The 25,406-nt window shown below is 47.6% G+C and overlaps 1 protein-coding gene across 1 annotated transcript in view; it reads right to left on the bottom strand.

Moving 5' to 3' along the window:
- SrpRalpha (signal recognition particle receptor alpha) overlaps positions 1-25,406 on the bottom strand; it is a 45,802-nt gene that overhangs the window by 4,403 nt on the left and 15,993 nt on the right. The window contains exons 6-11 of the mRNA XM_084606214.1: positions 24,722-24,881; positions 19,068-19,183; positions 16,478-16,587; positions 11,542-11,801; positions 9,424-9,637; positions 8,548-8,633 (exon numbers count right to left, since the gene is read on the bottom strand). Coding sequence (XP_084462340.1) covers positions 8,548-8,633; positions 9,424-9,637; positions 11,542-11,801; positions 16,478-16,587; positions 19,068-19,183; positions 24,722-24,881 — 946 coding nt within the window. The remainder of the gene's footprint in view (positions 1-8,547; positions 8,634-9,423; positions 9,638-11,541; positions 11,802-16,477; positions 16,588-19,067; positions 19,184-24,721; positions 24,882-25,406) is intronic.

Genomic DNA, 25,406 nt, shown 5'->3' with positions numbered 1-25,406 from the left:
ATTATACCCACTGCAGGGTGAAGGCCTCTCCCATATTTCTCCACTTAACCCGGTTCTGTGCTAGCTGCATCCACTTGACCCCTGCGAACTTCTTAATCTCATCCACCCACCTAACTTTCTGCCGCCCCCTGCTACGCTTTCCTTCCCTTGGAATCCAGTTTGTTACCCTCAGCGACCATCGGTTATCCTCTCTTCACACTACATGTCCTGCCCATGTCCATTTTTTCTTCTTAATTTCCACTAGAATGTCGGTAACTTGAGTTATTTCTCTGACCCACTCTGCACGCTTTCTATCTCTTAATGTTACCCCTACCATTTTTCGTTCCATAGCCCTCTGGGTTGTCCTCAACTTAAGCAGAACTCCCTTGGTTAGCCTCCACGTTTCAGCCCCATAGGTGAGTACATCTTCAGTGTTCCCTAAAGTTTGAAAATCTTGTCTCGGCCTTTCAAAATGATTGCGGTGGTCAATGGAGAAATGCTAGCTGTCTGGAGAGGCTGATTCACTTTTTTCCTGTGTCAATTTCTTGCAGCAAATGCTGCTTTCCTATCTTCTTGGAACCTTCGCTGGCTGCAATCATCGTCAGATTTCGCACAAACTTCGGAATAAAAAAAAAATAGACACCTTCTGCACATGTGAATGGCACGAACGACCGACCAGCGAATGACACACAACACAGAAAAAAAAAAGGCAGTGGCTAGCCCTGCTGGCTACTCATATTAAACCACATCTTTGTGGTGGCGCTAGGAGCTGGCACTAGATAAGAGTCACTGGAAAATTTTCAGAGTACTGCAAAGTACTGCAACACAACAGACAACAGCCAATGACTTGCGTGTATCAACGCAATGAGTAACGAGGGATGCTTGACCCAATAGTTGGTCACCGAAATCAAAAATATCACTGTAGGAAGACAGAAGGCTCGTAAGTGCTGTAGCACGATCAGAACGCAAGTCAGAAGCAACCATTCCTGATATGCGGACCTCCGGAGGTAGAGATAGCGCAGGTCATGTCGACACTTCAGCAACAGGGTCAGGTAAAAGAGCAGCCACATTAAAGTCAGACAATCGGGTCAATTTGGTGAGTGTCCTCAGGAAGAATTTACAAAAAAGAAGCTGTAGGTCAGGACTGGAATATAGGTATGGTTATTCACTACGTGCACAATATTGTGAGGGAGAGCGATTCTACGCTACAGAGTCAAGTCAGTTATGGAGCACACAAAGCAGTGGCCACCAGGAACAGAAGGAGGCGGCTACATAAGCACATACAAAGCGGCTCCTGGTGACAGGCGAGAAAATATAGCGGAGCTGAGGCAGAGCATTGAAGTTTCAGGAGCTTATTCGTCTGTACAGAACGGCAGGTCTAGATGTAGTAGTCCAGAAAATGTCAAGGAGAGCGGAGTGTGCAGTTAAAAAGTCAAGGCCTAACATAACATCTTGAGAGCAACTGGTGAGGACTGTAAATAACACAAGGATGTGGCAGTTGACAATGGCACTTCTTGCAGTACACATACCAATTACAGTAGCTGTGTTGCCATCAGCAACACGAATGGTAGATCAAGTAGCGGGTGTGAGGACTTTCTTGAGGCGTCGGCGGAGCGAGGTACTGAGAACCGAAATGAGGGCGCCAGTGCCAATCAGGGTAGAAACTAGGACCCCGTCCACAAGTATATTAATCAGGTTATGTCTGGGTGCGTAGGTCAGTGCAGAGTTGGCACTCCGAGTCGGTACTGCAGTAATGCGCTCCCGGGCGCTGCACTCGTTACTTTCTCTAGTAGGTGCCAGCGTATGATGGGGAGGACCTGCAATGAGGTACCGATAAACAGGACTGACGAGCCCGTGGGGATGGAGATCGGTTGGAGCGATGGGCAGTTGGGATGGCTTCAATGCGAGGATCATCTGGTTGAGGAAGAAGTGTCCAGGTCCATCATAGGCAGGGCTCCTCTAGTTGGGAAGGGAAGCGCCGAGGTCCACAGTAGTACCGACGGTCATCATAGGCAGGACGGGGCTTCTCTGGTTGGGAAGGGAAGCGCCGAGGTCTACAGTAATACCGACGGTCATCATAGGCAGGACGGGGCTTCTCTGGTTGGGAAGGGAAGCGCCGAGGTCCACAGTAGTACCGACGGTCATCATAGGCAGGACGGGGCTTCTCTGGTTGGGAAGAGAAGCGCCGAGGTCCATAGTAGTACCGATGGTCATCATAGGCAGGACGGGGCTTCTCTGGTTGGGAAGAGAAGCGCCGAGGTCCATAGAAGTACCGCTGGTCATCATAAGCAGGACGGGCCTCCTCCGGTTGGGAAGGAAACTGCCGAGGTCCATAGTAGTACTGATGGTCATCATAGGCAGGGCGGGGCTCCTCCGGTTGGGAAGGGAAGTGCCGAGGTCCATAGTAGTAACAACGGTCATCATAGGCTGGGCGGAGCTCTGGTGGGGAAAGCGCCTAGGTCCATAGTAGTACCGACGGTCATCATAGGCAGGACGGGGCTCCTCTGGTTGGGAAGGGAAGCACCGAGGTCCATTATAGTACCGACGATCATCATAGGCAGGACGGGGCTCCTCTGGTTGGGAAGGGAAGAGCCGAGGTCCACAGGAGTACAGACTGTCATCATAGGCAGGACGGGGCTCCTCTGGTTGGGAAGGGAAGCGCCGAGGTCCATTGTAGTACCGACGGTCATCATAGGCAGGACGGGGCTCCTCTGGTTGGGAAGGGAAGCGCCGAGGTCCGTAGTAGTACTGACGGTCATCATAGGCAGGACGGGGCTCCTCTGGTTGGGAAGGGAAGCCCCGAGGTCCATAGTAGTACCGACGGTAATCTTAGGCAGGACGGGGCTCCTCTGGTTGGGAAGGAAAGCGCCGAGGTCCATAGTAGTACCGACGGCCATCACAGGAAGGACGGGGCTCCTTTGGTTGGGAAGAGAAGTTCCGAGGTCCATAGTAGTACCGACGGTCATCATAGGCAGGACGGGGCTCCTCTGGTTGGGAAGGGAAGCGCCGAGGTCCATTGTAGTACCGACGGTCATCATAGGCAGGACAGGGCTCCTCTGGTTGGGAAGAGAAGTTCCGAGGTCCATAGTAGTACCGACGGTCGTCATAGGCAGCATGGGGCTCCTCTGGTTGGGAAGGGAAGCCCCGAGGTCCATAGTAGTACCGACGGTCATCATAGGCAGGACAGGGCTCCTCTGATTGGGAAGGGAAGTGCCGAGGTCTCCAGTAGTACCGACGGTCATCATAGGCAGGACGGGGCTCCTCTGGTTGGGAAGGGAAGCGCCAAGGTCCATAGTAGTACCGACGGTCATCTTAGGCAGGACGGGGCTTTCTGGTTGGGAAGGAAAGCGCGGAGGTCCATAGTAGTACCGACGGTCATCATAGGCAGGACGGGGCTCCTCTGGTTGGAAAGAGAAGTGCCGAGGTCCATAGTAGTATCGACGGTCATCATAGGCAGGACGGGGCTCCTCTGGTTGGGAAGGCAAGTGCCGAGGTCCCCAGTAGTACCGACGGTCATCATAGGCAGGACGGGGCTCCTCTGGTTGGGAAGGGAAGCGCCGAGGTCCATAGTAGTACTGACGGTCATCATAGGCAGGACGAGGCTCCTCTGGTTGGGAAGGGAAGCCCCGAGGTCCATAGTAGTACCGACGGTCATCATAGGCAGGACAGGGCTCCTCTGATTGGGAAGGGAAGTGCCGAGGTCTCCAGTAGTACCGACGGTCATCATAGGCAGGACGGGGCTCCTCTGGTTGGGAAGGGAAGCGCCAAGGTCCATAGTAGTACCGACGGTCATCTTAGGCAGGACGGGGCTTTCTGGTTGGGAAGGAAAGCGCGGAGGTCCATAGTAGTACCGACGGTCATCATAGGCAGGACGGGGCTCCTCTGGTTGGAAAGAGAAGTGCCGAGGTCCATAGTAGTATCGACGGTCATCATAGGCAGGACGGGGCTCCTCTGGTTGGGAAGGCAAGTGCCGAGGTCCCCAGTAGTACCGACGGTCATCATAGGCAGGACAGGGCTCCTCTGGTTGGGAAGGGAAGCACCGAGGTCCATTATAGTACCGACGATCATCATAGGCAGGACGGGGCTCCTCTGGTTGGGAAGGGAAGAGCCGAGGTCCACAGGAGTACAGACTGTCATCATAGGCAGGACGGGGCTCCTCTGGTTGGGAAGGGAAGCGCCGAGGTCCATTGTAGTACCGACGGTCATCATAGGCAGGACGGGGCTCCTCTGGTTGGGAAGGGAAGCGCCGAGGTCCATAGTAGTACTGACGGTCATCATAGGCAGGACGGGGCTCCTCTGGTTGGGAAGGGAAGCCCCGAGGTCCATAGTAGTACCGACGGTCATCTTAGGCAGGACGGGGCTCCTCTGGTTGGGAAGGAAAGCGCCGAGGTCCATAGTAGTACCGACGGCCATCACAGGCAGGACAGGGCTCCTTTGGTTGGGAAGAGAAGTTCCGAGGTCCATAGTAGTACCGACGGTCATCATAGGCAGGACGGGGCTCCTCTGGTTGGGAAGGGAAGCGCCGAGGTCCATTGTAGTACCGACGGTCATCATAGGCAGGACAGGGCTCCTCTGGTTGGGAAGAGAAGTTCCGAGGTCCATAGTAGTACCGACGGTCGTCATAGGCAGCATGGGGCTCCTCTGGTTGGGAAGGGAAGCCCCGAGGTCCATAGTAGTACCGACGGTCATCATAGGCAGGACAGGGCTCCTCTGGTTGGGAAGGGAAGTGCCGAGGTCTCCAGTAGTACCGACGGTCATCATAGGCAGGACGGGGCTCCTCTGGTTGGGAAGGGAAGCGCCAAGGTCCATAGTAGTACCGACGGTCATCTTAGGCAGGACGGGGCTCTCTGGTTGGGAAGGAAAGCGCGGAGGTCCATAGTAGTACCGACGGTCATCATAGGCAGGACGGGGCTCCTCTGGTTGGAAAGAGAAGTGCCGAGGTCCATAGTAGTATCGACGGTCATCATAGGCAGGACGGGGCTCCTCTGGTTGGGAAGGCAAGTGCCGAGGTCCCCAGTAGTACCGACGGTCATCATAGGCAGGACAGGGCTCCTCTGGTTGGGAAGGGAAGCGCCAAGGTCCATAGTAGTACCGACGGTCATCATAGGCAGGACGGGGCTCCTCTGGTTGGGAAGGGAAGCTCCGAGATCCAGAGTAGTACCAACGGTCGGAATTGTGATAGGAGCTAGAGGTGGGGAAGGTAAGGCTACGGCAATAATGCCAAGTGTGGCCGGCTCGACAGCAAATGAAGCAAATTGGCTTGTCGTTTGAGGTGCGCCACTCTGCAGAACTGCAACTAAGGTAGCGACGTGGGGTAGCCTGGCTGGCAGTAGCAGCAGCCACTAGAGGAACAGGGTGCAATGGTGACGGTGGCAGCACGAGACTGGAGAAGCTGACATTGGCAAGTTCCTGGTGAACGGCCTGTATCATGGCCACGGTGTCGGGCAGCGGAGACATGAGTGGTGCAGGAGATAAGGCCTCGAGTTCTCCCCGGATGATCCTCATCATGTTCATTGGATGAGAAGGCTGTTGCAAATGCGCCAGGTCATTGCAGGATGATGTAGCCACTACGTTTGGAAGGCACTCAAAGCGATACAATATATATCACTGTTTAGTCTGCTCGAATTTTCGACAGACTTGAAGCAATGAGTCGATGGTAGAGCAATCATTGCTTAAGAGGATGTTGAACGCATCATCCGCGACACCCTTATGGATATGCCAGACTGTCACTTTCCGGCATAGAGCTGTTCACCTAGTGACACAACACGAGTATGTCTTATATGTAGGCAAGGTAGGATTCTGTGGGGGATTGGGCGAGGAGAAATATTGTTTTTGCTGCGACAGCCCGCCCAACGAGCTTCCCAAACAAGTCTTAAAGCTTTTGCTTACGGATGTCACAGGTAACCAGCTCTTGTTCGATATTCCTGAACCACTGCGAGCTGTTCCCGCCAAATAGAAAATGATGTTAGCCAGCATGATGATCGCGTCCCAGTGATTGTTACTGCTGCAGTGCTCATATTCATCCAGCCCAATCGTCGTCATCTGGCTTGTCTTCGCTATTAAAGATGGGAGGGTGGCGGATTTTCATGAGTCAACAGGCTGAATCGATGTTTCCGCGGTGGTAGGGGCTGCCTCAGAGGTCATAGTGGCCGTTTCTGAAGTCGTTATGGTCCCAGGTAGGTGGCGGCCACTGTGCAAATCCAGTTTTTGGCTGTGTAAATGGGCTAATGTAAGACCACGGGGATCATTATTTACCTCCACAAAGATGATACGTGCCAGGAAGGTTAGCCCAGGAAACACAACAGACACAACAGCCGATGACTTGCGTGAATGTTCCGGCAAGTGCCAACCTTCTCAGCATCAACCACCATTGCTACAGCTTCATCTTCCTTCTGCTTCTCTGTTGTTGATCGTCGTCTTCTTCAATGTTCAGGGACGCAGGGCATATATGTAACAATAAGGTTAAGTCGTGGAGAATGCCGTGTGTGGACGCCGCTGCACCCGACACTTAGGGGACAAAATTTGATGACATGATTATAGTCTAAAACAATGACTCGTTTTGTATAAGCAACACAAAGTAAAGCAGCAGGTTCGAGAGGCAACATAAACAAACCTACATATATTGTAGTATAGTTGAATCTCGCTACAACGAAATTGGCGGGGTGAATGAAAAATTTCGTTGTCACGAAATTTCATTGTTGAGAATTTACAGCCAACTTGAGCAAAAAAAATTGATTTCCAGAAGTCCGTAAGCCTTGTCTGCTTGCGTTTCACTGCTAGCAGCGGCGTCATGCGACTCAAACTTTTTTAAGAAAGCCATCGTAACGTCGTCATCATGAGAGCCCAGGAACTTCCTAATAACATCGAAAGCATCCATCACCTGCGATGAGGTTGCAAAGGTGGGTGAATCCTGGGCGGAGTCGTCTTCAGCATTGGACGGCGGCTCTTCCTGCTCACCAACACTTTTAATGATGTCCTCATCACTTAGCTCTTCATAGACAAGCACATCCGCATCAGAGTTGAAGAAATCGTCCAGCTCGATATCACCAGGGACGTTTCCCGCATCCTGGAGGGATTTCCAGGCCGTACTGATCCCCGGAGTATTAGCTCTATGGCCTCACCCATCTACCTAGGTGGGGAAGAGGAGCGCTGCAGTCGCTTTGCGATCAACTCCCGCCTGAATGGCGATTGAGCCCACTTTGCAGTGCGGCGCGCCAGCCCAGTTTTCCAACCATCTCTATTCAACAACGTTGCAACCAGCGAACCATCGTATCTCGCACAAAAGCACAAATCTGAAATCACGAAATTTTCCCAGCCAATTCTGCGAACCGACAGTGACCGCAGTTGCAGATCAATTTTTTCCTTAGGAATACTGAAAAAGCCTGTCCTGACTCATTCCTATTGCCATACCCAAAGGCACAGCAGCCAGCCATGCTGCCTCTGTCTGTGTGAGCCCAAAAATTTCCATTCACTTCGACGAACTATCGAAAAAAGAGCTCCTGCACAAGACACTTATTCCGTGCACGCGCTTGGAAAGGATATGGCGGCGCGAAGTCACGTGACCTGTATCAGCCAGTAGGCAGACGGGTGGCGCGCGGATAAGGAATGCGGTATTCTGAAAGTTTCCAGCAACTCTGGCACTAGATATGCTGCTGATGATAGCTACAGTTCATGGAACCACACACACAAACAGCGGTTTCTGTTTCATGCAAGAGTTGCAAGCTGCAGCACTGTAAATTTTAGCCGAATCTAAAATGCTGATGTTCCAAGATTATAGAAGAAAAATAAAATATGTAAGTTATTCTGAAATATAGTTTATTGAAATTCGTAATTCTGAAATACATTGAAAGCATAGAAAAACTGGTTTTTAAAAAAATTTGTTAATTTGAAAAATTAGTTAATATAATGTTGGTAATAATGAACTTTAACGGTAGTGGAGGGTGTATGGTTTATGGGGTTAATATTCCAAAGTGACTCGGGCTATGAGAGACACCAAAAATGGAGGGCTCCAGATCATTTCAGCCACCAGGGGTTCTTTAACATGCACATAAGAAACAAAATGACAGCGGCTTCCAGTAGCGCTGTTCGTGCTGCCTGGCAGATGTGTGGATGTAGATGTGGGGATGTGGGTGTGGGGTGCCCTCGTGCTTGCTTCTGCTCACTCCTTGCATTCAGTTTGCTCTCGAGCTTCGCAAGCATCACTGCCAAGAGAAAAACTGACTTTTCTCGCCTCGCGCAGTGCACGCAGTCGTGTGGAAGGTACATTATCACGGGTTCGCAGCGCAACACATGGCCACATCGTGCAGTCCTATACGAGTGGCTTGAGCTGGTGCAAATATAGAAAGACATAACGCTCAACTCAAACTGATTTCACCGCCTTCAAACCTAATAGGGAAAACAGCGAGGTTCGCAGATTTTTTCGTAGCTGGTTTTACGAAACAAAGTAAATTTCTTGATGGTCAAGGAATTCCCGGACTGTTCTCGGCTGCTTCCCAGGTCCTCTCAAGTCCGAAAAAACGGTTAGCAACTGTACTGCCTTTATAACGAGACAACAGCCAATGAACCCACCTTCGCCAGAGCGCGCATCAGGGGTTCATTATCTTGCATTCTTCCAGCCGTGTCAATAAGAACAACGTCGATTTTCGTTTCTCGAGCTGGAAGAGAAGAAACATAAATAACTTGTTAACATATGGCATCGCCACAAAACAATGTTGCCCCGAGGCCAGTTTGTAGCAAGCAAAAAAAAAAATCTAAACTAATAATTAAAGTTGAAAAGTTTGAAAAAGCTGTTGCCTTAGGAGCTGCAAGAGGCACTAATGCCATTCGCACAACATGCTGTACAGCAGGTTTATTTATTTATTAATTAACCGTGCCCATGAGTAGTAAATGCTTGGTTATGGTACACAACACAACATAAGGTGAAGAGGAGCACCATTAACTCATTACAATTGCAAAAGCAAGCACGTGGACTGACACAGTAAGAGCATGAAACAATTATGTCCTCTCACTTGCCAAGCAGTCCCTTCTATTGGTCGACAGGTCCACCAGACAGAATCGACCAACAGGAGCGGGGTAGATAGGAAATTGGTTTGTTAAAGATTTAACGATGTGATCATAGCGTAAGTCAGTCCCAGTGTACTCTATATGGGAATTATCATTTGCATGGCTGTGCCCCAGGAACAAAGTGTTTCTCCTCTAGTGTCTCAATGCTTTACCACTGTTGAGAAATGCCTCATGCGTTTGTGCATTTTCGTCCATGAGCCTTCATAATTTAGTTCGGCTAGAGACGCTCTTCTGCTCTCATGTTACAGCCGCCATTTCAACTTTGGCCATGGCAGGACCATACACTGGTTTCCAGACCAGGCCATACACTGGTGGTTAAAGCATTTAACTACCGGAATGCCTTTAGTATCTGGTTAAAGCATTAAAAAAGCCCAAGCGCACCATAATTGATGGCCTCCATAGCAATGCCTGCGGCGTCCTTCCCATATCCCTTCTCGTAGAGCTGCACCATCTGTTTGCCGCTGTGCTTCTCGGGAAGGTGCAGGGCATTCAGGTGGCGCATGTGAGTGCGCAGCTGCTCCACAGCACCAGCTCGAAAGGTGTCACAGGCGGCAATCAACACCCGGCAGTTGTTCTCGATGAGCCAGAAACAAATCTGCGAGTTTCAAAGGCAAGGCCGAGAACTTTGCAGCATACTTCTAAATGAGCACACACCAATCAAGTACAACTATACGCAACGATGGAATCACTGAAAAAAAACAAACAAAATAGATGCAGTGAAAGGAACAACTCCCGTTACCCCCCCTACTGCCAAAAACTGATACAGTGGACTCTCGTTAAACGAAACCTCAAGGGAAAATATGTTCCATTTATCAGGAGTTTCATTTAGAGAGAGAATAGATTTTGAATAGGCGGACCACTCCCACTCTCCGTCAGTACATACGCACAGCTTGATCCAGGCGCAGCAAGAGTGCGCGCAGTCGGTAGTCTCTGCAGAAGCAATATTTAGGCAATGAAGAGAATGGTACACAATGAGCACAAAGTTTATTCTCAAAAGCAAGCAAATACTTTTTTTTCTTCAAACTTCTCCCGCTGTATGGACTTGAGGCCCGGCACAGTTCCATGTCCAGGGGAGTTGTCAACGAGGAGCAAAACGTTCTTTTTCTGCCGCATGAGATGGGCATCCTCGCGATGAATCCATTCACTAAAATGGCCGGAGTCATCCGCGCCTCGACGTTGGCTTGATAAGAAACGAGCAAGGTCGCGGTGTTCTTGAAGCACCCCGGATGCTTAGATTTGCCAATCACTAGCGGCTTAGCGCCGATGAAGACTGTCAGCTTGTCCTTACTAGCTTCTCCCCTGGTGCACTTCTCTCCTTTGAACGCGAGGGATTTAGTAGAAAGCAACTTGAAAAACAGTGCTGTCTCATCTCCTCTGGATCATATTGCCGCATAGTTTTGGGGAGCCGTTTTGCTCGCCACTCTCCCCACGCCGTCGCATCGGCAGCGGCAGCTTCCCTTGAAACGGCATGAAACACCTGGCCATTCCGTACCTTAAACCTAGTGAGCCATCCATCACTGCAGGTGAATCTTTCGATGCCGAGCTGAAGAGCGAATTCTTCCGCTTTCGCACGAATGAGTGGCCCACTGATTGGAATGTTTTCGATCAGGGCTCTCCGTAGCCAAAGCATGAGGTATTTCTCCAAATCTTCGTGATCAACTGTTCGCAGTCTTTTTCTCTCAAGGCCAAAAACGTGACGTTTGGAAAGCCTCTCGCGGTTTGTCCTCACACTCGTCAGGCTGCTCTTAGGGACGGCATACTTTGTCGCAATGCCCGTTTTAGTGAAGCGACCACTCTCAAAGTCATTGACTATCTCGACCTTCCTTTCCAGCGGAAACACCTTCTGCGGGCGTTTTTGCGCTGCCATCGAATGCTGACTGTGCAACGACAGACAACAAAAGCTTTAAGCTTAAGCGTAAGCCTAACCTGACTTTGACCACCAGTGATGACAGTGAGAAAGCAGATGAAGCGATGGGCCGCAGTGCAGTGTGAGAGACGACTGGGAAACACCGGGGATGGAAACCGGGAGCAAAAAGAAAGGAGGGGTGAGGGTGGGGTGTAATGATGCGTACCGCGATGGCACTGCCCATCGTCAATTAGTTATGGTTTCGAGTCTGTTTTCGGCTCTGTTTACACGTTGGTCGATTAACGAGTTACACGAGTTCCGATTAACGAGATTTTTTTTACATTGGTTTAATACAAAACCAAAAAATTCCGGAAAGGTTTTTTCATTTAAGCAGCAGTTTCATTTAACCAAGTTTCGTTTATCGAGATTCTAATGTACAGTCTGTACGTCTGTAGCAGAAAATATGAAGCATGCAGAAAAATGTTTGCCTTCAAACCGTTGGACGATGCACGTTTGCAATTTGCCTGACACTCATTTCGATGCGGCAATATACAACTCCTTGCATCTCACGTGGCATCCAAACAAATAATGTTGCTCGACATAGAAATAATTGGAAACCCCCAGTCACAAAAAAAGCCATACTTGGTACCTGCCTTTGCCAAGTTGGTTGATTTCCCCACGCCGTTGACACCGCAGAAGGTGACCACAAACGGGCGGCCACTGCGCTGGGCCTCCAACACATCGCGTAGCAGGTTGACGCGGCGCTTGGGCGACAGAAGCTGCACCAGAGCATCCACCAGGGTGGCTCGCACGGTAGAAGCCACCCCCGTAAAGCTGCCCAGCACGCGACCTTCCAGCCGTGCCCCAACGGAGTCGCACAGCTTCTGGGCCACATCAGCTGCCACGTTTTTCGCTGCAAGCACATGAGGAGATGGCGAGGAGGACACCTTACTGTCACATGCATATAGTGAGCACCGTAATGATGATGCCATATTTAAAGAAAAATATATACAGTGAAAGCTCGTTAATTCACAACTCGTTAATTCGAAATTTTGGATAATTCGAAATAGTCATCGTGGTCCGGTCCGCAGTGCATAGAAGTCTATGCGTGTAACAGCTCGTTAATTCACTCAAAAATTGCCGCCGCCACCCATAATTCGAACTGCGCGCCGCCAAGCGGCGCTGTTAAAAACCATCGTTGGAAGCTTTCACGGCAGAACGATAGATGGCACAACCATCGGGGCGCCGCTAGGGTGCTGGAACAAGTACTAAACAGTCTTTCCTGCCGCGACTCCTTCGAGGAACGACGTTTTAGTGTTATCGACCACGGTTTCGTGTTGCATTTCGTGAGCCCTCGTTTTGCACGCCGCTTGTTGTGAGCTTGTGTCCGCGAGATGTGTTCGCGTGGGAAATACTGTGCCAAGACGGTGAAGGAGAAAGTGGCTATTTTACGCGAGGTGGATGAACGGAAGGCCAGCAAAGTGGAAATCGCGAAAAAGCACGGGATTCCACCAAGCACGTTGTCGACGTACGTCCGAAATAGGAAGGCCATCGAGGATGCCTATGAAGCCGAAGATTTCGCCAGCAACAGAAAAAGGCTTCGGTTAGCCAAGTATCCGGAAATTGAGACCGCTGTGATCACGTGGGTGGAAGAAATGAGAAGCGCTGACATTCCACTGAGCGGCCCAATTATCATGGCGAAGGCGGCCGATTTCGCCCTGCGCTTGAATGTGGAAGATTTTGTCGCCTCCGAAGGATGGTTTCACCGCTTTAGAGACAGACATAATCTTGTCTTCCGGATGTTGTCTGGAGAAGCTAAAGAAGTGGATGCAGAAACTTGTGCCACGTGGCGAAGCGGTGCTCTGCAGCAGTACTTAGAAAGCTACTCGGCACATGATATATTCAATGCTGATGAGACGGCTTTGTTTTATAAGCTCCAGCCCGACAGAACAGTAACATTTAAAGGGGACAGCTGCGCTGGCGGCAAGCGAAGCAAAGAGCGGATTACTGTTCTGGTCGCTGCTAATATGACCGGGACGGAGAAGGTCCCTCTTTTTGTTGTCGGCAAGGCACATAAGCCTAGATGTTTCAAGAACATTAGGACGCTGCCGACGGAATACTCCGCCAACAGCAAGGCGTGGATGACGGGCGAATTGTTTAAAAAATGGCTCTTGAAATTCGATCGGAGGATGGAGCTAGGGAAGCGTCAAGTTCTCCTCATTGTGGATAACTGCTCGGCACACAAAGTCGACGCCGAGCTGAAAGCCACAAGGCTCGTCTTTTTGCCCGCCAACACTACTGCGGCCTTGCAGCCGATGGATCAGGGGGTGATCAGAAACATCAAATGTTTCTATAGGCGCCACATGATCAAGCGCATGACTTTGTGCACTGGAAACCAGAAGACCAGCACCATCACATTGCTCACAGCAATGCACATGTTGGTGCGTGCATGGGAGCAGGTCACGCCGTCCACAATTGCAAACTGCTTCCACCACTGTGGCTTTGCTGCCGGAAGTATGAAAGAAAGTGGCGACGATGGGAGTCCGGAGCGTCTGCCTGCGGCTGTGCGTGCTGTGCTGCAGGACTTCAGTTTTGATGATTACGTTTGAGTAGACAGCGATGCAGCAGTGTGCGGTGCCCTAAGTGATGAGGACATTGTCGCTGAAATTGTTGGGGAGCAGTCTGTCCCAGAAGAGGCAGAAGACGAGGACGACGACGAGGAGCAAGAGCCCGTGCGTCCATCCGCGGCAGAAGTTATGGGAGCGCTGAATGTCGCGCGCCTTTTCTTCAGCTTTGAAGAGGGGGAAGAAGACTCCCTGTGTCGCATTCGCATGCTAGAAGACCGAGTGAGTACGGTAGCCCTCAGAGAGAAGAAGCAGAAGATGATAACAGACTTTTTTGCTAAATAAATGTTTTTCGTGCCCTCCGGGCATCAAACGCCTTCATTTTTGCTCACTTTCATTAGTTCGAATTTTGGTTAATTCGAACTGGCCTGGCGGCCCCGTGGAATTTGAATTAACGAGCTTTTACTGTAGTACATAATTTTGGCAGTGACTCAGTCTATGAAGGACCAACTGAGGTTCTTAATGTGCACTGACATCGCACTGCACGAGTGCCTCCGTTGAAAAGTGGCTGCCGCAGCTGGCATTTGATCCCGCATCCTTGGGCACAGAAGTCAAGTGCCCTAAAAACTGCAATACTGTGGGGGGCCTGCAGTGGAAGACTCAGAAACCATAAACAATGAGCTTTCTCCTCAGCAGCATCATGGTTTCTCAAGTTATTATACAGTGAACTTTGCACTATAAATTTCAAAACTATTGAATATGCTTAACTCTTTCCCTACCGCGCCCATTGAGCATTGTTAGCCAGCTGACCATGGCTTCGCGTGCCGATTTTGAACCCTTCCGCGTTGCTCACGGACACGCTATACAATCTAGTGGGTAGTCAGATAACTAAAGTTTCGATTTTGATGCTGCTAAAATTTTTCCCGCAAAGCGGCTATTTTTGAGCACGCTCCGAACACGCGGCAGCGTCTGAGTCTCATGCGAGAATGGCGGCATCCACGTCGACGACGCATGCTTTGAAACGTCGCAAATCTTGACTATGCACTATCTATGATTGATTTTATCAATGACCCAAACTGAAGAGACTCGGAAGATGCTGCCAATTATCGTAAGAAATCAGCTTCGACCTCGATGACGACGAAAACCAGCCCAGAACAACGCCGGCAGAACAACATAGATGGGAACGAAGGAAAACTCGGTGCCAAGAAAGAAAGGGGAAGGAAAACATCGGCAACAGGCCAATCAATATGCGAAACGGTGCTCAGGTGGGTTAGCTCGACTGGCTGACACCGGCTGGTAGGGTCGTTGTCACTGCGGACCGGCGCCAACCTCAGAAAGCTGAAGCAGAAACTGTGAAGTCTAAATGTTCTCAGAAATGGGGCCGCCAGTGGGTTGTCATGCCTGCTATCATGCATATGTTAAGAGGTTCATGACTGTTCTCTGCTGAACTCGGGTAAGCAGTAGGGCTATTTTGACGACTTCTTGCCACTTCGGTCATACATGGAAACAAGGGACAGTTGAAGTTAACCGGGGCGAAGCTGATAGTGCCAGAATTAGCGAGTGTCTAAGACCGACTTGTGTGTGTGCTGTGGCCAGGGCCAAACAGGAAATCATTATCAGAATTTCTCGGTTAGCATGCGGTCCAGTGAATATATTCGAGATTTTGAATAAGAATCAAACATATTTGTTATTAAATTTGTATTTACCTTCGTAAAATTGATATTCGAAATTTTCGAAAATACCTCCGAATACACAGATAATATAAGAGTTCACCAAAGTTTTACCACCCCGCACAGTGCTTAATCGCAGACTATGCAGCGAAGCATCCTCAAAATACTATGGGGTCATTTTGTGAAGAGGAGCCTTCTTGACAATGTGTGCAAAGAAAGGGCCATTTTTTAAAGGAAAGGCCGTTTTGTGAAGAGGGACCTTCTCCGTTGTGAAGAGAGCCTTCTTGACAATGTGCGCCAAAAAAAGGCCATTTTTTGAAAGGAAAGACCACTTTGTGAAGAGGGACCTTCTCCTTTGTGAAGAGGGGCTTTCTTGACAATGTGTGCCAAGAAAAGGCCGTTTTGTGAAGATGGGCTTTCTTGACAATGTGTGCAAAGAAAAGGCTATTTTTTTAACGGAAAGTTACTGTGATGTGAACAATTTTCAGCAGCTTTTTCAGATCCATTTAATAATTCATGCTTTCTGTTAATTCGGTAATTTTTTCTGATCTCTTGAATAAGGCTAAATTAAAGAGACTTACTGTACTGAGCAGCAATATAGCAGCTCCACCCAGAGCCACGCCTGTCCATCTTTTATAAAAAACTGGTATATGGAATCCTGTATAACATTACAACTGGATTTTTCAGTAGGGTAAACACTTCTGTGCATTTCTAGTTTAATTTTATTTGCAAATACCATGTGAATGTTGAAACAAAATAAAATGAACAATTGTTTGCTGTTTTTAATTTTCCAATCTTGTTCCACTGATTGAATACATATTCATATTCGATTCATATTCAAGGATTTTAATATTCACACACCCCAAGCCAGTTCATGAGACTGCACGGCAATTTGCCTCCATTCTCGACCTGCCGATGGCCCCTCCAGTTGTCTTCCTGAACCTGCTCAATACCTTAGTACACTTATCTACTATACACGACAGATGTATTGCTATAAACTGCCTTTATTTGTTTGTTTTTAATTTAGGTTAAAACACCATGCTGTTCTCAGATTCATGCTGTTCAAACCAGAGCACAGTGCCCTCCCTGTCTTGGTTTCTGCAACTCTCTCAAGTTTCTACTTTACTCAAAGCACTCAAGACGACGTCAAACGCCTGCAAAAAAAGCATGCCGCTTTGTCATTCTATGCTTCTGAATCATTTTGAAAAAAAGAAAAGGGCATCTCCTGGTAAGGAGATTCATGTTCTTTCTATATCCCCACCATCCCAGGTTTATTTCACACTTAATACGGGCTATCAGATATTGGCTATGCATGCAGTGACAGTGTCCAGGTACACAGAGCCCTACATACTCACCAATGAGATGGTCCCTTAACTTGTCCAAAACAGGGGCCATGTCCTCAGCTGTGATGCTCTTAGAACCCACCAGGCCTCGGAACATGCTGAACATGCCACCAGACTTGCCTCTGAAAGGTGTTCATGAATGGCACAAAAACAAAAAAGAAAAAAGAATGAACTGTTAGACCTAGGTTTGTTCTCATGGCTGCTTACATTTCACTTCTCACTTAATACTGATACTGTCCGTTTCTGGAGACGACTCGGGAGTACAGCATCGAAAAACACCCTTTTATCAAGGATGGAGAATGAACAAAAGAAGCTTTACCTGTGGCACATTTCAAAGTTCACCACTCGAGCTAATGACAAATATAAAAGTAACTTTTTTTTTTTATTCTTGGAAGGTCAAGTACTAAACCACAGCCATGTGCATAAGCGGTATGTAGGTTCAGACCCTCAATCTACAATGCTATCAAGCCTGCTAAAATCATTTGTAGTCTTAAAATACTGCATTCTGGATCACTCAGCAACTCCATGAAAGACACAGTCTGTTAATCAATATTTTCAGTCTTGGAGAATTTTATATTTTCCCAGTCCACTGAAATACAAAACAAGATATTTTTTTTTCCTGCGGCACTTTTCATCGGTTGTAAAGGGCCAGAAATAACACCATTTATTCACGCTGAAAACTCAATCAAGTCTAAAAACAAATGCACAATGAAAATCAAAATGAGAAGGATCATGTGATGTCAGCACCATGATGTAAACAAGGAGTGTCGATCACGTGACTCCGGAGACCATCTGGACGAGTGTGGCACGGAAGAAAAATTAAATCAAAAGCCAAACTGAGAGAAGGGTTCTTCTATTTTCCATTGGAGGACGCCACTTGTCAAGGAGCGCTTCGAAGTGGAAAATGCGAATCATGAAACCATCGATAGCGGGCTATCGTTGGGAATAGGCGCAGACATGGAAGTGTTAAGGGCAGCAGTGCGCTACAAGAGTCACCAATCCATCGCAGGACGGCGTCCTCCACTTTGTAATGTGCGCAGACGTTTTCGCCTCTCGTCAAACTTTTCCCTCTCGTATGCCTGCATAATCTCAGATTCCATCTTCACGTATGTTGACAAAGTGCTGTTCTTCAAGTTGTATGTGCACTTAACTTCTTGGCGTGAGGGCCCCTTTTTCAAGGCGTTCAAGATTTCCACTTTTGTGGCCAAGTCCTTCGCCGGGCAGTATTTCGGTTGCTTCGGAGTGACCATGATGTTGCAGAACTCTAGCAGAACTGTGCTTGACAAGAATGGGCCTGCCAAACAATGTAAATGGGGAACCACACACAACGAACAAAGCAAAACAAGCGCGTCGCGACGGCACGAACAAAGCGAGCACGAAACCACGTGAACTAACGCTGCCAACAAAGCATGCACAAGGGCCAGTTAGCTAGTTGACTGACCTGCAGCCAATAATCTCTGCCGGCTCTGACTGGCGGGCTTTCAGAAACCGAAACGATGCGTCCGGCAGCCCTGTAACCGCTGTCGTGCTCACTAAGCAAGTCGCAAGTGCGTTGCAATAAATTCACCGTGCATTTCAGACTTCTGGAAGTATATTTGCACAATTATTTGCCGTAAAAGTCTTACTTTGGCACGCCTGCATCGCGGAAGCTGGGCCAAATTAACCAGTGCGAGAGAGTAGCAGCGTTCGAATTATTGAGCGCCTGGCTCCATATAGTTCAATGAGCGCTGGCCGGGACCAAGCCAGCTGTTCGAATCATCTTTTTCGAATTAGCGGGGGTCAAATTAATGAGATTTTACTATATGTACTTTCAGCACTCCTCTCCTTACTCCTTTCAAGTGGGCAACAAACATGACGTATCTAACCTTGCCCCTGCTCTCGTATGTGCCGAGAGCATGGAGATATAAAAGCAAACCGTGAGTGGTGAAGAGTTTCCCAGATTGCAGAGTTACATCAATGAGCAACCATGTTCTGCGTGTGTCACAAAACTAGTGTGATCGAATTTCAGGCGACTAGTAGAGGCGCGACAAACATGGCGATGCAGAATGACCTCCTGCCAAAGAAGGACCAGCCTGAAAAGTTCATTATGGAAAGACTACCATAATTTTGGTTTTAGATGGACAAAAAATTATCTGACGTAGGCTGCCTCTGCACCTTACCAGCTGCCAATGACGAGAACTCTTTACTGCTTTCACTACCACTGCAAGTCATGAAACCATGACTAGAGAAACCTTATGGTGGTAGTTTGAGGTTGGGTTGATCCAGACTTCAGTACGCTTGAACTAAACATGCCACAAGCATTACTTTTGGCAAGGGGCTTCGAGAGAATCTTGTCACATTGCAGTGCCATTACTTTTGACAGGAGGCTCCGAGTCTTGTGACTTTGCAGTGCGCCACATATTATGTCACACAAACCAATACCAGCTTCTGAAAAAGAAGCATAGCTTTGTGCCCTGGGTTCTTTTAATGATGTGCTTCCAGTACACATAACAGAACATAAAACAATCATCAGGCAAAGACAAAGTAGGACCCATCGCAGTCAGCACTGCGAAACTTTGAAATAAATGTTTGCTCTCAAAACACCGGGAGCCAAGACAACTACCCTTTGTTGGTCTTCTGTTTCGAGCTGACCGGAGTGTCTTCCTCTTCAATCTCGTCCTCACTCTCAGAGTACTCCATGTCCTTGATTTCACCACCACCTTTTCCAACCCATGAGCGCTAGAGGACAGAAAAACAGAAAGGAGAAGGGAAGAACATTGCTAGTTTAGACACAAACTCCATACGGCATCATTCCACAAGTCTAGGTTGCTTGTCGCTAGCAGTGCAGCATGGTTTAGTGCGCAAAATAAACTTTCATCTCCACAATTTCCTTTCGTGTGCAAGTTGTACTATGCTTGCCCCCAAGGAAACTCTACAGTTCTTAGCATCATGTTTCGCAGGTGAATAACAAATTATAAAGTTGAAATTTTAAACGCTCCTGGGAATTCCGCTTTGCTCCCCAAATTTCTATGGCTATGGAGGCTAGTTCTTTTGGGAGCAACATTTTATGAGTGTTTTCCTCATTCGAAATGAGTCCGCATACTTCATACACAAGAGACTTCCCACACTCATCTCCTCAGAATTTGCGCTCACACCTCGTGGTCATCACCTACATATCTGCGAAGTAAAGACCACAGTCTTTAAAATATTATGTGGAGGAGGATTCAAATTTAAAAATCCTCTATAGTAAAAGTTGTTTGAACCGGCAAAATCTTTACCACATCAATGTCTTCACTGTTAGTAGTTATTGATGGCATAGCTCTTAGGATGCTACCTGGTAATTTGACTACCCACAGGCATTGACTGTTTTTAGGAAAGAAACCCTTAACAATGCCTTGCATCCTTGTACAGGCTATCCAAGCTAAATTTAGCGAAGGGTTAACATTTGAGGTAGGCCACAGGAACCACTTGTATATAGCTGCCAGCCATCTGATGCACTGCAGGCAAATTTTTAATTTTCCAATTAACTAATTAGTAATTAAGATAATTTACTACGAATTGACTTTAGACAATAAATGTGATATGCAAAGTTGGAGAGCACCTTCTAAAACCCCCATTCCATTAATTTCCAATAAAGAAAGCCTCACGTGTATCCTTTTTCCAAGCTCTAAAGAAAGGCCACGAAACATAAAAATGAGCAGGGTTCAACACTGCTGAACTGAATGTGGAGCGAAAGCATTAGCTGCGGGTGACCGAGCATTCTTCCCCTTCTCCTTCTTCGTCATCTTTTTCTTCATCTTTGTCCTCTTCGCGGCTGTTCAAGGTCATTCGTGGCCACGGCATACGCAACAAGCTAAAATGTGGCGTAATGTTGAACAAAAAATATGATGTGACTAATGCATTCGCGTGCTACTGGTCACTGGTCATTCAGTATATCGAACTCTGCACTGTGCCCCGGAAGGTGCACCTTACCCAAAGATGGTCGCATCAACCTCGGCAGTTTGCCATGTGACGTTTATAAGCTACGCGTGGAGGGAACGAGACAGAACCAATTTGGCAACCGGACTAGAGCCGCGCCGCACCCCATAGATGCACGGATCTGCCATGATCATTTATTGCGCATCAGCACATGACGTTTGCAAAGCACAGAAAAAAAAATTGTGCCAAACTTTCTCTCTCCCCTTCCTCCCTCTTTTCCTGTCTTCGTTCACAGCAGCACGCACTGCATGTGCTGTGAAGTGATAAACTGTGGCTGCCCCAATCACGGCGTGATAAAGCGAACATAATAAAAGCCAGACCAGGCAACTGGACAAGCCAAGCAAGCCGTCATAGTAAGGTTGGAAGTTGGGCGAGTTGAGTCTTATTCATACTGAAGCTAGTGCAAAAAATGAGGACCAAGGAGCAAAAGTACACAACGCGAGTCCTTTTTCGCTACTAAAACTTTTGTTGAAAACCATGGAATGAATACCAAACTCATAAAACTAAAAACAGAAGAAAACAAGCGTGATAGCATCAAGGAAAGTGTAGGGCATGATATAGTTGGTGGGGGTGCTAATTAACTGAGATAATGTGCAAAAGCACTGTTGTTCGCTACTTGTGACTATGAGGTTCCTTGCTTTTGCACCTTATCTCAGTTAATAAGCTAGCTGCATCATGTGCTACACTTTCCTTGATGCTATCAGGCTTGTTTTCTTATGTTTCTAGTTTCATGAGATCGGTATTCTGTGGTTTTCAATAAAAGTTTCAGTTGCGAAAAAGCACTCGTGCTGTGTACTTTTACTCCTTGGTCCTCATTTTTTGCGCTACCTTCAATAAGCCATCATAGGAATTTCTATCAAGGATGCTCTCTACACCCTTCCCTCCCCCTTACCACAAGGTCTATAACATTTGCCCGTGATATTATTGTTGCGAAGCATCCTGGATGCACTGTGAACTGCATCGATGATGGGTTGCACTGACCAAATTTTTTTTACTCCTCGTCGGCAAAAATGGTGGGTGAGTCCATTAAGCAAGTGGCTTCATTATGCAAGTAAATAAGGTATTGTCACAATCACGAGCAACATGTCCAGGGGTGGAAGCAGGCTCGAGCATTTTGTAGCAGCTTTGGAGCAATGAAACGAGAGTTTTGGAGTATTTGAATTATGTTTCGGAGCAGATTTCTAAGGTCAAACGCCTCTGATAATTGCAATTTTCTCTTTCTGAAATAAAAAATTTCCAATCTAATTCCTTTTTATGCAAGTTCAATGCCTTTCCAACTTCGAACTCGCATCTGACAAGACAAACTGCCAACTACTTTGAACAGACTAGCAGCAAAAGGAAAGCTTGCTGATGCATTTCATAACTGAACACCTAGTCTGACCTAAAGCATTTGCCTATTTGGACTTAATAGGGTCAAATGTCAAGTCTACCACTTCGGTACACTCAAGCAGTACCACTAATTTGGAGCTCAGATTAATGGACACGACATTTCTGTTCTCTATCTTGAGCATATCCTTTTTCATCCTATGCCTGTAGTGATAAATTCCCAAGCACTGGTCAGTTGTGCTTCAGGAAATACTATTGATAACACTGAAGGGTAGGTAGCCCTTCATCCTTCATTTTCACTTCATCGCTTCCTGCCAACAGTTCTATCAATCTTTGCTTGAGTAATACTGGGGCTCATTTTTAACATCTTGGCGATAGGTCCTGTATGGCTTTCCAACACTTTTGAGAAGCTTCCTAGTGATTAACACCTTTGGCGTACCAACACAAAACTTCACGTATATTTTGTCTGCCGTAGGCCTGACAAGCTTGTCAGTGACAAAGAGGCTCGATGGTGAACTGCCTGCTTGTTCTCAGAACAGAGCCATTAGAATAACTCACACAGTTTTTGCAGTCGGACAAGTTTTCTAACAGGTCACAGTAATCTGCACTATCTGCTTTGCTTGCTGCTCTTGGTTCTTTCTCTGCCGGCGATTCAAAAGGCTGAGAGGAGGTGCTATGAGCCATACACAGTGAATTTTTTTTCCCGATTAATTCCCTTCAGTCGCCTGTGGCTCATACTAAATTTACTTGCAAACAAATATTTATTATACTCCATGCTTCCCTCCTTTAAAAAAATTTATTTGCATTAAGCCCACTGCAAGATGAGTTATATATTTTTCCCTGGTGCTGTGACATTGTTCCAGTGTTCTGCTAAATTTGATGGCAGAACATAAATTCAGCCAGTTTGGAGCAGTTTTGGAGCAATATTGCATTTTGAAGCAGGCTGGAGCAGGGAAAGCAGTTTGGAGCAGAAAGGAGCACCACTTCCACCCCTGCATGTCAAGCCAATTTCTATATATCAAATTATTGATATATATCAAAATATTTCATGATCCCCTTCAAGTATGCATAGATCTCTGTGGCCTGACTAGAAGACACCAAGTGAAGAAGGCAAACAATACAATTGAGCGCAGCAAAACACATCCACAAAATGCTCCTGCTTCTTGCTGCCTCCACTTGGAGCCAAACGTGGGTTAAACAGCATTTACTCACGTATAACCGGCACCAAAATTTGAAAAAATGCGCTTAAAAGGTTGAGGGGTGGGTTATCTGCAAATATTTTTCAGGGAAAGGATGGTGGTCGGCTACACGGCAAGCGCGGGCTCCCTGTGTAGTCCACCATCCCCATCATCATCAACGCTTGTCAAGCCGATAAGGAGCCAACAAAAGGCATAGCCAAATCCACATCTATAGCATAATTCCACGCCATTGGTCACGCTTTGTTCAGCCAGCAGTTGTTGGGCCTTTTGTCAGGTGCTGTTTCAACACGCAGTCAACTCAGCTGACACTGTTGGCCTGCTTTGTTTAGGCTCCATGAGTGCAACTCGCCAGCAGTGTTTCACAGCGAAAGAGAAACTAAAGATTATAGCCACTGCCGAAGAAATCGGCAACAGAACTGCAGCAAAAGAACATGACATCCACGAGTTGTGCATTCATGACTGGAGGAAGAAAAAAGCCTTGAAACACCAAACCGGGACAGGTGAGCGTTTCATGATCCGAAAACAAGTTTGTTGCCCCACCTCGAGACGCAGCTTGCCACATTGAGCAGCAGAAAAGTGGCGGCAATGTTGTTTCGACAAAGATGGCTCAAATGAAAGCCCTGACTCCACAATCCATGCATTTCGTGCAAGACGTGGATGACTTCAGAGCTTTATGACACGGCATTGATTTTTTTATGTGACTGCAAACAGCAATGTGCCAGCGGCTTCCTGATGCTTACGAAGAAAAATTGTTGAGCTTTCAACGATATGTATCAGACTTTGGAAGGAGCACATCTATTTGCTGTCTCAGGTAGGAAATGCCGATCAGACCCCAGTGTACTTTGAGATGCCGATGAACATGACTATGGGATCCAAATCAGTCAGCGTGCTGGTCAGCGGAAATACCAAGCTGTGGTGCATAGTTGGCTGACGGGACGAAACTCACCCGCATATAATATTCAAGCGCAAGACACTACACCATTGCCCCTAGAATTCGTTGTGCATGCGGAAAATAATTCCTGGGTGAGCAGTAGCCTAGTGGGTGACTAGATCCAAGTAATATGAGAACGAAGACCAGGCACCTTGCTGGCATGCCAGTCAATGCTCATGCTGGATTCCTTCCATGGCCTCTCGACTGATACGGTGAAAGCTCGCCTCACTGCCAAGACCGGCACCTACATTGTTGTGATGGCATGATACCCATGCTACAGCCATTCGACGTGTGCCTGAACAAGCCGTTCAAGGCACACGTAAAGCAGCTAAATGCCCAGTGGATGGCTGACGGCCTTTACGCCCTTACACCGACGGGGGATGTATGCAAAGGCCCGATATTCCACTGCTCTGCCAGTGAATTGTAGATGTATAGAAAATGATGCCAGATGACTCGGTGCGTAAGAGCTTCAAAAAATGTGCCATCAGTAACAGCTTGAATGGTTCCGAGGACAACTAAGTCTTTGAGAGTGGCAATGAAGCCTTAGAAGGTAGCAGTGAGAGTGGTGACGATTAAGAATCGGATAACGAGTGACACTGTTGCGGTCGTTTAATAAGTGTTCTGAAAATGAAATCACCGAGTGAGCGGTTCTCTCTTTCTAGTGATTTTTTTTTATTCTTTTTGTCCGGAGTTCAGAGTTGGCGGGTACGGGTATATGCAAGGGCTGGTTATACACTAGTAAATATGGCAAGTTTCATTCAATACTTTAGACTCCGGGCTCTATAAAGACAGCCCTGCTCGCTTCTCTCTAGCTAAAAGCAGCAATTACTGTAATATACTCACCGACTCGGCAGTTAGAAGTTCCTCTGAGCGGCCACTGTCTTCGCCCTGTGGCGGTAGCCCTTCGCTATAATCGAGGGTCTTGAGGTCTGAAGATTTGCCCCCATTGTCCCAGATGCGGGGCTTCTTTGATTTGTCTTTGGCAGCAGCGGGGCTCTTAGCGCTGCAATTTCAAAAGGTGGCAGAGGTGATAACATGTGATTAACAGGGTGACAGCATAGCGAGTACATTAAGCTAAGGCGTGCATACACAACCTTCAACACAAGCTGAAAAAAAAAAAAAGAAAAAGAAAAAGTGGTGAAGAAGTGCTCCTGGTATGGAAATGACAACACCAAATGCCCCATTGCTCCTTTAATCCTCACATTTCTCTTCTCTGCAACAGGCAGAGGGGCAGAAAATTGACATTAAAACCAGTCTTGTGTGTTTATAGTGTAAAGAAAACAGAATCAGGACATGTTATAAAGGAACGCATAAATCAATCGACGTGCAGCTTTTGGCTTTTCATTTAGTATATACACACATTCGGTGCATTAACCAATACTGCCCCGGAAAGAGGACTTTTCTTTCCTGTGCTTTCATTTGTTTCAATCACAGCTGGGGCCGTATTACGGACCGCTCTATAATTGAGAGCGCTCTAAAACGCCCGCTCCTATTGGTCGCCGTCGCCATCTTGAAAAGTTGCGTCACG

This window comes from Amblyomma maculatum, chromosome 6 (assembly GCF_055883805.1).
Source record: "Amblyomma maculatum isolate TAMU_Amacu chromosome 6, ASM5588380v1, whole genome shotgun sequence".
In the NCBI taxonomy this organism is placed as follows: Eukaryota; Metazoa; Arthropoda; class Arachnida; order Ixodida; family Ixodidae; genus Amblyomma; species Amblyomma maculatum.
Note: the sequence above shows the minus strand (reverse complement) of the source record. Positions and strands in the feature narration are given on the sequence as shown.